Source organism: Callithrix jacchus, chromosome 3 (genome assembly GCF_049354715.1).
Source record: "Callithrix jacchus isolate 240 chromosome 3, calJac240_pri, whole genome shotgun sequence".
In the NCBI taxonomy this organism is placed as follows: Eukaryota; Metazoa; Chordata; class Mammalia; order Primates; family Cebidae; genus Callithrix; species Callithrix jacchus.
In genome coordinates, this window is record NC_133504.1 from 154,043,310 (window position 1) to 154,056,036 (window position 12,727).

The following is a 12,727-nucleotide window of genomic DNA, read 5'->3' on the forward strand; positions in this document are numbered from 1 at the left end:
ATGTTGGCCAGAGTGGTCTTGAACTCCTGACCTCATGATCTGTCTGCCTCGGCCTCCCAAAGTACTGAGCTTATAGGTGTGAGTCACCTCACCCAGCCCTTTTTTTTTTTTTTTTTTTTGAGATGGAATTTCGCTCGTTACCCAGGCTGGAGTGCAATGGCACAATCTCAGCTCACTGCAACCTCCGCCTCCTAGGTTCAGGCAATTCTCTTGCCTCAGCCTCCCGAGTAGCTGGGATTACAGGCACGCGCCACCATACCCAGCTAATTTTTTGTGTTTTTAGTAGAGACAGGATTTCACCATGTTGACCAGGATGGTCTCCATCTCTTGATCTCGTGATCCATCCGCCTCAGCCTCCCAAAGTGTTGGGATTACAGGTGTGAGACACCGCGCCCGGCCTTTTTTTTTTTTTAAGACAGAGTCTTGCTGTGTCACCCAGGCTGGAGCGCAGTAGCACAATCTGGGCTCACTGCAACCTCTGCCTCCTGGGTTAAAGCAATTCTCTTGCCTCAGCCTTCTGAGTAGCTGGGACTACAGACATCACCACCATGGCCTGCTAATTTTTGTATTTTTAGTAAAGATGGGGTTTCACTATATTGGTCAGGCTGGTCTCAAATTCAAATTCCTGACCTTGTGATCCACCTGTCTTGGCCTCCCAAAGTGCTGGATTACAGGCATGAGCCACTGTGCCTGTTTTTTTTTTTTTTTTTTTTAAAAGACGTAGTCTCACTCTGTTGCCCAGGCTGGAGTGCAGTGGTGCAATTTCAGCTCACTGCAACCTCTGCTTCCCAGGTTTAAGCAATTCTCCGGCTTCAGCTTCCAGAGTAGTTGGGAATACAAGCACGTGCCACCACGTCCAGCTATTTTTATGCATTTAATAGAAACAGGATTTAACCATGTTGGCCAGGCTGGTCTCCAACTCCCGACCTAAGATGACCCACAGGACTCTGCCTCCCAAAGTGCTCGGTGTGTGAGCCACCACACCTGGCCTTGAATTCTATTTTATCCTAGATTTTTAGTACCTAAAGACTCAGTCTTGCTTCAAAAAAGAACACTTCATGTTGCTATTCCAGGTTAAGGGGAATTCCATTTCTTAGCAAAGAAACTTAAAGTTTGCTGTGAGTTGGTTACAAATACAATAAAGTTTTGCCATGTAAAATAATTTGTACAAATCCTGGCAAAGTCTCTTCCAATTATCAGCATTTATGGAGGAAGGGCAATCTACAGATAATGAATGGACCTCTGAAATAGACTTAACAAAAAACAGATACTTTGCCAAACCAGAACAATTTTTTTTTTTTTTTTTGAGACAGAGCGTCACTCTGTTGCCAGGCTAGAGTGTAATGGCATGATCTTGGCTCACTGCAACCTCTGACTCCCGAGTTCAAGTGATTCTTGTGTCTCAGCCTCCCGAGCCGCCCAGCTAATTTTTATATTTTAAGTAGATACGGGGTTTCACCATGTTGGCCAGGATGGTCTTGATCACTTGACCTTGTGATCTGCCCGCTTTGGCCTCCCAAAGTGCAGGGATTATAGGTGTGAGCCACCGCGCCCAGCCTTTTTACTTATTTATTGACAGAAATTTACTCTGTCGCCAGGCTGGAGTGCAGTGGCATCACCTTGGCTTACTGCAACCTCCAACTCCCGGACTCAAGTGATTCTCCAGCGTCAGCCTCCCGAGTAGCTGGGATTGTAGGTGCATGCCACAATGCCCAGCTAATTTTTGTATTTTTAATACTGAGAGGGTTTCACCATGTTAGCCAGGATGGTCTCCATCTCCTGATCTCGTGATCTGCCCACATTGGCCTCCCAAAATGCTGGGATTACAGGTGTGAGCCACCGTACCCGGCCAGCCTGAACCATTTTCAAACAAGGTATTTTGTTGGTGGTTTCAGATTATGAACAGAGCAATCCTTCCATAGTTCAGCCAAAATTTAGTTAGAATTATAGTAACATCTATACAAATATATTAAGTACTTTTACAGCTACATCAATTACTTAATTTTATTTTCACAAACATGCTACAAAGTACTGGGCAAATATCTTACCTAGATGAAGAAACTGAGGCTCAGAAAGTCCAGCTCTCTGCTCTGGAGTAAAAAGCTGGGATTAAACCCTGGACTTTCGGAAACAATTCAGTCTTTCTGACATTACCATGCAACATTTCCAGAAAGCATATATGGAAACAGAATACGAAGTATTACTTTTTTTGACATGGAGTCTTGCTTTGTAGCCCAGGCTGGGGTGGGGTGCAGTGGGGCAATCTTGGCTCACTGCAACCTCTGTCCCCAGTTCAAGAAATTCTCCTGCCTCTGACTCCTGAGTAGCTGGGATTACAGGAACATGCCACCATACCCAGCTAATTTTTGTATTTTTAATAGAGATGGGGTTTCACCTGCTGGTCAGGTTGGTCTTGAACTCCTGACCTCATGATCTGCCTGCCTTGGCTTCCGAAAGTGCTGAGATTACAGGGGTGAGCCAACCGCACCTGGCCAACTGACTCTTAATTACTCTAAATTTTGCATTAGAACATAAGCAAATAATGTTCTAGTTTTAATAAGTTTAATTAGAACTAAATTTCAATGTTTTTAAATTTAAAAATCTGATACAATTTACTGCATTCATCATGTCAATCACTATGAAATTTGTCAAGGGGAAATACCTGCCTAGTTCTTATTTAGATTAAGACTTAATTGCTTGTTCACAGATGAGTACCCAGAAATAAGATATAAACCATTTTCAGGGGAAAACATGCATGCATTTATTTTTAAGAATTCCCAATAAGGGGGGAAAAATTCAACATCTTTAAAAATGTGTTTATTTTTAAAAAAATCAGTTGTGTACAAAAGTGTTTCGTAGTTTTTTAATTCTCAAGACAAATACCCAACCCTCCACCCACAGCCCACCCTATTTCAATGGTATTTCTGGTAACCCACCCATTTTCCCCTTACAGGAAGTTAACGGCTCAGAATAGACCCTCCTACAGAATTTATCATCACTAACAGATTGTTTAGAATAGAGATCTAGAGAAGCTAACAAGCAAGGTTCCCTATAATGGCAGTAGACTTCCAGCAGACACCACAACAAAGCACCATCAATTGCTGAAAGCTAAAAAATAGATATTATTTTCAATAATATTTCATTTTCTATTGGAAAAGTTTTTAAATTACATTAAATAAGTCTCTTTCCCCCCAAAGAAATAGTCTAGCTTTTATTATGATGCCTGTAAAAAGTAGGTAACAGCAAGCAGACAAGGATCGTTAACAGCACAGTGTAATGATTTCTATCCACTCACACCTAGAATCAAACTGAGAAACTGTGCCACACCTGATTATATATAGCAGCATGGTTGAAATAACCAAGCAAAAGGTGACACATTCAAACCTTCCATTTAGGTAATTGCAAGTTCATGAGGGTAGATCAGTCCAATAAAGCAGTAACGTAACAAATGGGACAAGGGAGATACTAACACTCCCCTACCCCCATGCCACAAGATTTTTGATCTATATTGCAGCAGTGCAAATAGAATGTGTGACATAATATGTAGACACTGAAGAAAAGTCACACTTGGGAATAAAGGCCATTTATCAGCAAATACTTCAAGTTGCCTTCTTCCCAGCGACAGCAACTGGCTGATGGTGCATTTATTTAAAAATGGTACTGAAATAATGGAAATGCAATTTTTAAAATCAATGGTTTGTACCCTGGAATTGAAATTCCTCAAACTAGAAAAAGTGATTAATACAACATCATTTTGTAGAAGTCCATGAAATAAAGTTAACTGTAAACAGACGGCTTCCTTTTTCATGTCTAAACATTGTTTCCCTCTACATACTAGAAGGTGTATAGCTGGCTCCAGCTGTTCCCTACCCCAATCCATCTTAAATCTTTAAAACAACAGCAACAAAAATTCTTAATTTCCTACATAGGATTGTAAAACATTATCATACACCTACTGCAGAGTTTTAAAAGCTCAAAACAGGCATACACTTATACCCAAGATCTGCTTTTCACACTGGTAAACTTACTAAGCAGCCTCAACAGTCATACAGTATGCTGCATTCTGTAGTGCATAAATAAGCAAAATCCACTTAAACTGCCAATTCTTTCCTACAGATACTTAAAAAGAATTATTTTGCATAGTTTTATGTGCCACCAACAATCATAAATGTGTATTACTTCTAAAAAAAATCAGTCTTTCATTTTATAGATTACTCTCTTCAAAAGCAAAATACTTAGACTCCAAACATTTATATATCCTTGAAGGTGTTATGTGTTTAAGTGAACCACAGTTTTAATTCCAAACATTTCGGGGTGCCAATTCAGAGCATCTAATTCAGTATCTAGTTCCTTAAATATTTATATACCACGAATACTTACTTGGGTCCACTAAATGCCACTCACTCACTCACTCATTCAGTCATTCATTCATTCATTCAGTAATCAGTACTGAAAAATTATACAGCTAATTATTTCTTCCTTTAAAGAGGCACATACTCCGGAACAGGCCTGATTATAACAAAAGCCTACTGGAGTATCAGTGACTTCTAGCAAATCTGCCTGCCCTAAATGGGATTTCACTGGATTTTTTTTTTAAATATGATTTTTGAGGCTTTTAAAACTGACAAACAGAGCCAACTCAAAAACATTAAGAATTACAAAAATAATTTCCACCAGGGTACTTTTCCCTTAGGCCTGATCTTTTAGTGTCGTTTTTCCACACATATTCAAGACCAGAGGAAAAAAGCAATTGCTTTAGTTTCTATGTTTGGATAACTAAATCTACCTGCAGACAAGAGAAAGACAAAAACCAAATAGTACAGTGGGAAATATAACAGAAAGGACAAAAAAAAGATCATCACATTAAATGTAAATGAGGTAAATTTTTATAATAAAGAATCTATTATGAAGAACGTCTCAAACCAAATATTGTACTCTCCAATTTTGTGGGCACTGGGGATACTGAAGTATAGTTAGATGAGTATATACCCTATAGGGCTCATGTCCATAAAAATCAAAGCAGGATATAGCTGCCTCCAAGAGTATGTATGCATGTATGTATGTATGTATGTATGTACGGATGTAATGCTTGACCTTTAGTAACCTCTGAGCTCTCACCTTTGTCTAACCACAGGACAATTAAATATACCCTGATAATACAGGCAAAAAATAAACCGGGTAGATGTGTCTGATATTTTTAAACCCAAATTCTATTAATACTACCAAGTTGCTCTCCTCTTAAAAAAACTAATTCTAACCAATAATGGAGAAAAACCATCCACATTTTCACACAATCCCACCTTACTTCAAAATATAAAGTACAAGGTTTCAGATATTTAAAATAAATAAAGAAAAATCCTGTTTCCTTTGGCATCTTTAGAAAATAAACTACAGCAATAAAAGGAGGTGATTGTAAAAAGACATGCTTAAGCAAACATACGGGAAAAACAGCAACTTGTGTTTAGAATGCAATAATATCAACTACAAGAGTTTACTGTTAATTAGGAAAGCCTTACAAGTTTTTGGAAGAACCTTCACATCTTTAACATTACAATATATTTAATAATGGTTCTTTTATTGCTTCTAGTATCAAGATTATTGAGAAGTCAAATGAAGTTATGCTGACTTTATGATTCCAAAATTATCTTCCAAACACTTAAGGATTATAATTTAAGATAAATAACACTTAAAGAAAGCAAACCTTTTATAATATGACTTTCAATATACAGCCTTACTTTAATTCAGTCTGATTCCATTACATTTTTGTTATTTTGTATTGGTCCTAAAAATTTAGAAAGAATTGCATTTCTATATATAGAACTGCCTGCATAAATCTACTTCAACCTTCATAAAATGGTCACATTAGTGTTTGATCTTGCAAAACTAATAATTTTCTAACTTTTGAACTTAGAATGAAATGTAAATTTAATACAAACAGTCTGACTATGTACAAGAGAAGGTAAAGTTTTAAATTCTCATATTATCAGAAACATCATAAAGAAAGCTAGATTTATAACACACTTCTATTCCTATGTGCATCTGAAGTATGTACAATAAAACACCAACACAGCTTTCATGTGTCAATACGGGAAGTACAAGCAAGAATGACTTGAAGTTATCCAATAAAGCAATCTCTATAGACCCCAAAATCAGGCTAAAAACTACTGGAAACAGTCGACTGCATCCTTGCCAGTTCTCAAAGAAAAGTGTCATCATTTTAAAAATAAGTGTCAAATTCATTGAAAAACTAAGTTGGGTTCTTTCATTAAACCTGGGAATAATGTAACATCAAGTATTTACTATTTTTACAAGAGAAATAAAATTGGCAGTTCCATTTTTACATTACTTAGGAAAAATTTAAGAGTGTTTGAGGAATTGGGACAAAACATTCCAAACCTATGACCTAAAAATTAAGCAAGGGATATACACTGTCCCTCAGCACATTTCCTCACCAAATACACAGAAATTTACCATTAGAATATTAGCTGTGTGTGTTAAGGGGGGAGGGGAAAGACATTAGGTCCCAGTCTGTTGACAAGGACAAAAAGGCTCTGAATAGGTCACCATCTTCAATTCTGAGTAAATCTCCTATTTAAGAATTCTCAAATGCTTAAAATGGTGGTCTTTTCAGCTACCCATCCTAAGAAGTCAAGTACAAGCATGCAAGTAAATTCACAGGCACAGAGGATCCGTGTTAAAACAGTTAAGGTAGCTGTGATGCAACACCAACAATTTGAATGGCCCTGACACACTCAAAATATTATCTTAATTATTCAACAAAATCTTGAAGCAAACTCTTGCTAGTCTTGGTACACTGCTAAACACTAAAGTAGCATGTTTCTTCCATGGTTTTAGCTTAGCTCAAGGAATTTTTACACTATTAAGAAAAAAAATTAAAGTATTTCCCCTTTTTAAATTTACACAGACGTTTAATTAGCTTTATTTACAGAGCAGGGATTTTTTTTCAGTCTCCAATGGTGCCTAGATAACATCATTAGGCAAGAATGCCAGTTTAAAAGAAATCTATGCAGAATCCTAAAAATAACAGGTGTTGGTGCTCCTCAAGAAGAGGCAAGCTTGACTATATATCAGCAGCTCTTTATGCCTCAGTTACTCAGAAGCAATTCTGTTGCAGTCTCTACATCCCATGATTTTGAAGACAAGGCCACTATTACTGCATTCTGTAGAGAAGAAAAGGGGACAAGAAATTAAATTTCAAGGAAACATTTAAACAGTACTGAATCACTCACTCTCTTTATATTGAGAATTAACACCTTGTTTCTTTGCTGTAAGTTGCTTTACACTTGCAGTGCATGAAAAGCTTCTAAAATCAATGACTGTAATCAGTAAAAAGAAAAAAAAAGCACTGATTTCGAAAACAGAAAATTTGTTAATCAACAAGAGCTTGTTATGTTGCGCAGGTTGGCCTTGAACTCATAGCCTCGCCTCCTCAAGTGCCAGGACAACTGGCCGGAGCCACTGCGGCTTCCGAAAACAGAAAATTTGTTTACTAAAACTAGATTTTCTCTTATTTTCCTCTTTTTTTGAGACAGGGTGTTCCTCTATCACCCAGGCTAGAGTGCAGTGGCATGATCATTGCTTACTGCAGCCTCGACCTCCTGGGCCCAAGGGATTCTCTCACCTCAGCCTTCATAGTAGCTGGGATTGCAGGCACTCACTACCACGTCCAGCTTATTTTTGTAGAGATGGGTTTGACCATGTTGCCCAGGCTAATAATTTCTCTTACTTTCTAAACCATTTTTGTCAGCCAAGAATTTGCAATAATTTAAAATCAATCAATAGATCAAAGTCAACATGCCCTTATGTACTTACCCTATCAAAGCCCATAGCACATAGGTTTTCTATTTTTTTGGTGTATTCTGGACTAGAAACTGGTGCTCCAGCATACACATTTGCCCAAAGTCGAGCTGTCTGTTTGAACATTTCGGGATTTTGTTTGTACTATATGGGGGGAAAAAATTGATTGAGATGGCATTACAGTTATAATATTTAATATGGTATTTCAGCTCTTAATTGCCTACAACCCTACTTTTGCAAATAAAACAAATCTACATTTAAAATGTGATTCACTCTGCATTATAGACAAACTATGGCACTTGAGAAAAGACCGCTTAATCTGAAGCTTTGACTCACAATTTGTGTTGACAACAATAAAAACAAATAAAATTAATCTACTTTGCTCTCCAAATTCAACAAATATAACTAGCAAAAAAACTAATATTAGGTGAAGTGAGGTATTACAGATGTTCAGTACAGCAGCAAATCTTATACAACTAAACACAGAATTACTAGCTTATAAAAATATGTAAATATGTGGACATTAGAATAATTTTTTACAATGTGACTAGCTTTTGTATTAAAAACAGCTCAGGCTAGAATATAACTAGATTCTCCTGTTTTCTTACAGTCGCATTAACATACAGAGATTTATGGAAACCCCACATGGAAAGTCCTAACTTATTAAGTATCTTGAGCTGATTATAAACTCACAATAGAGTACTTTTATTAAAAGACTTCCCATATGCTTTGGAAGAGGTAAATGTATCAAATACTTTGGAAACACCGTTACTTAGTAAAGCAAAGTATAAATTACTATTCAATTCACTTTACTATTTCTTTTAAAAGCACTTTATATATTTAAATATAGTACATATTAAAATGATAAATCTTGTTTATATCACTGCTTCATAAGGAAATAAGTTAAATTACTGAACTACTTTAGGGGCTAAGAAACTCTCAGTCCAACCTCAACCTCTAAGGCTTAGAGCACAACAGGAAAGCAAAGCTGGAACTCAAGCCATGATTTTAACAACCAAATATGAATAAATAGCACATAAATAAAACATGGAAAACCCTAAGTGGAAGGACTCTGAGGCAAATAACAGAACATGTTTACAAGGATATATACATAAAGCAAGGAGTAAACAGATCTTGAAGGGAAAAGAAGGTAATATATAAATTAAAACCTTACAGGTTAAAGAAGTATGCCAAGAGGAAGTTTCCTCAGGCAGAGGAAATATGGAAGAGATTGGATACAGTATGTAAAAATAAATGCAATGCTTGAAAAAGCCTGAGTTTGAAGAAAACAATTCAGGAAATAAAGCTAGGTCTGCAGAGAGTTCAGATCTGCAAGCTAAAGAATTTGGACTTGAGTAGGTGATAGAGCTACAAACAAGTTTTTGTTAACGAAGTAAAGTAGGATTTGCACTTTATAAAGCTACCTGATAGCAATGTAGAAGACAGAGAAAGGAAGAAAGAGGTTGAGAAAGAGAGATCTATCAGAGCAGTCGAAATGAAACAATTTTTTAAAAGTGACCTATGGGCCAGGCGCGGTGGCTCAAGCCTGTAATCCCAGCACTTTGGGAGGCCGAGGCGGGTGGATCATGAGGTCAAGAGATCGAGACCATCCTGGTCAACATGGTGAAACCCTGTCTCTACTAAAAATTAGCTGGGTGTGGTGGCGCGTGCCTGTAATCCCAGCTACTCATGAGGCTGTGGAAGGAGAATTGCCTGAACCCAGGAGGTGGAAGTTGCCGTGAGCCGAGATCATGCCATTGCATTCCAGCCCGGGTAACAAGAGCGAAACTCCGTCTCATATTAAAAAAAAAAAAAAAAAAAAAAAAAAGTGACCTACGGCAATCAGAGTAATTACGTAAATAGAGTAACAGAGCGATATAGGGAATGGTTATCAGGATAAAAGGAGACACAGAGAAAAACTCCAAAGGCTGTGACTTGGTGGTTAACTATATGAATGTTCCTTGGATGTCTCAGTGTAACACCATCGTTTTATGAACCTATCATTCTATGATACCATCACCAATTTAGTTAAACACCAGGCTTTCATGCTTAGCAGAAAGGGCAAGCCTAAACATTTTATCAATGTACAGGTGGTAACATCAGTATGGATATGATCATCCAAGTGTTAGTGTGTACAGAAAATAAAGGTAACAAGGTCAGAACTGAGGAACTACATTTAAAAAAGAAGAAGAAAAATAATTGTGGGAACGAACAAAGAACAGCTATAAAGTTAGGAAGAAAAGAGGGTAATATCTTAGAAGTAAAGAGAAGAAAAACTTTCTAAGTTAAATAAATTAAAAAAAAAAAAAGAATGCTCATTATATTCCAATGGCTTAGAATAGGTATCAACAAACTTTTTTTTTTTTTTTGAGACAGGGTTTCATTCTGTCATACTGGCTGGAGTGCAATGGCACGATCTCAGCTTGCTGCAACCTCTGCCTCCCAGGTTCAAGTGATTCTCCCACCTCAGCCTCCCAGGTAGCTGGAACTACAGGTGTGTGTCACCACACTGGGCTAATTTTTGCGTTTTCAGTAGAGACAGGGTTTCACCACACTGGCCAGGCTGGTCTACAACTCCTGACCTCAAGTGATCTGCCTACCTCAGCTTCCCAGAGTGCTGGGATTACAGGTATGAGCCACCGCACCTGGCTGGCAAACTGTTTCTTAAAGGGTCAGATACTAATAACTTCAGTCCAGTCTCTGTTGTAACTATTAAACTCAGCCACTGTAGCTGGAAAGCGAAATGAAAAATATTTATTCCATTCAACAATTACAAGGTCATCGGCAACTCTGCCATGCCACATCAGTGCCATGATAGGTGATTAAAATTATTAGCAGTGAGGGATCATCAATGAATGGAAGGATAAATAGAAGGATACATACATGAGCATTAATCATAGAATCTAGATGGTAGGAATATGAGTGTTCACTGTGTAATTATTTTGACTTTATGCGTTTAAAAATATTCATGTCAGGAAAACAGCATCTATATATTCAATTAAACTAGGATATTAACATTCTATTAATTCAGTTTTCACTATTACATCTGACAAAATAATCCTACCACAAGGAAGAAAACCATTTCAAAATTTAGTTTCAAGAGAGTATGCTCATGTGTTAACGTTGCAAAACCACTAAAATGGTTAGGGACTCATACGTAACAAAGTCTTTCAAAAGCAGCCATCTTACCTGATTTGCTACTACGGCATCCTGTGGATCATCTGGTTCTGCAGCTGCCAATAGTGCTTGCAATGACAATAGTACCGTGCGGAGAGTCATTGCAGCTGCCCTAAAACCCAAAATATAAAAATATCCCAATTAAGAAAGCTCTGCAGGCAAAAGCATTTTCTTAATAAAAAAATCAGTAGAGCTAAAAGTTACTTAGATCTTTATCGTAATTATATAGTCAAATCACAGAAATCTGTAATTATGTATCTGCCAATCATATATTTTCTTCCTTAACAATCTGCTATTTCCTTTTTTTTTTAAAAGACAGGGTCTTTGTTGCTTAGGCTGGAGTGGAGTGACACCATCTTGTCTCACTGCAACCTCCACCTCCAGAGCTCATGCAATTCTCCTGCCTTAGCCTCCTGAGTAGCTGGACTGGAAGCACACACTGCCACACCCAGCTAATTTTTTTTTTTTTTTTGGGGTAAAGACAGGATTTTGCTATGTTGCCTAGGCTGGTGTCAAACTTCTCAGGTGATCCGCCCACCTTGGCCTCCCAAAGTTCAGGAATTACAGGTGTGAGCCACTATACTCAGCCGGCTTTTCTAAGACAACTCAAATAATCTCATCCTGAACTGTCTTATTTTTGTTTTCTCTTATTGTTGCCAATATCCTTCTTGTTAATTTTATCCACTAATTTTCTATCCATTTCTCTAAACATAAAGTGATAAAAAATTAGTGCTAATAGCCTGTGAGATTTTCTTTCAATGGCACTCTAAAAACAAATACTATGAAGCAAATATATTTTCAAGAAAACAAGAAATTATTTCACAACATTCTGAAATAGGCAGTTTTTTCTGCTTAAACTACATCACTTAATTTATGCTTCTAAATGTATTTATAAAGAAAATATCTTTATAAAGCTAATATTTATCTAAAAAATATTATCTACCTATCTAGCAAGAATTCTTGGCATTTCTGTTAAAAAGCTGTTTCACTGGCTGGGTGCAGTGCCTCATGTCTATGTAATCCCAGCACTTTGGGAGGCCGAGGCGAGCACATCATCTGAGGTCAGGAGTTCAAGAGCAGTCTGGCCAACATGGTGAAACCCCATCTCTACTAAAAATACAAAAATTAGCTGGTTGTGGTGGCATCCGCCTGTAATCCCAGCTACTTAGGAGGTTGAAGCAGGAGAATCGCTTGACCCTAGGAGGAAGAGGTTGCAGTGAGCTGAGATTGCACCACTGCACTCTAGCCTAGGCAACAGAGCGAGACTCTTGTCTCGGAAAAAAAAGTTTCACTAGTTAACAGAGATATGTATAAATATAATGTGGACATATGAAAAATATTGCAAAACGTGAAGATAATGCCCATTTTTACCACGCAAATTAGAGCATTCTTTTTTGTTTTTTGTTTTTTTTTTAGACACAGGGTCTCACACTGACTAGGCTAAAGCGCAGTGGCACAATCACAGCCCACCACAGCCTTGACCTCTTTGGCTCAGGTGATTGTCATACCTCAGCCTTCTGAGTAGCTGGAACTACAGGTGCATGCCACCATGCTCAGCTAATTAAATTTTGTTTTGTTTTGTTTTTTTTGGTAGAAACAGGGTTTCACCATGTTGCTCAGGCTGGTCTCCAACTCCTGAGCTCCATCAATACTCCCACTTCAGCCCCCGAAAGTGCTGGGATCATAGGTGTGAGCCACCACAACTGGTCAATTACTCTAAATCATCCTTTTT

The 12,727-nt window shown here is 37.7% G+C and overlaps 1 protein-coding gene across 7 annotated transcripts in view; it reads right to left on the reverse strand.

Moving 5' to 3' along the window:
• Positions 1-2,795: 2,795 nt before the first annotated feature.
• The window catches only part of UBE2K (ubiquitin conjugating enzyme E2 K), a 120,922-nt gene continuing 110,990 nt past the window's right edge, over positions 2,796-12,727 (reverse strand). For 6 of the 7 annotated variants that reach the window (XM_035293864.3, XM_078367373.1, XM_078367372.1 and 3 more), the window contains 3 exons: positions 11,008-11,107; positions 7,834-7,962; positions 2,796-7,181 (listed from right to left, as the gene is read on the reverse strand). In XM_035293864.3, the coding sequence (XP_035149755.1) occupies positions 7,107-7,181; positions 7,834-7,962; positions 11,008-11,107 (304 nt within the window). In that variant the 3' untranslated portion in view covers positions 2,796-7,106. The remainder of the gene's footprint in view (positions 7,182-7,833; positions 7,963-11,007; positions 11,108-12,727) is intronic. The other variant, XM_008993465.5, reaches the window with a different exon arrangement.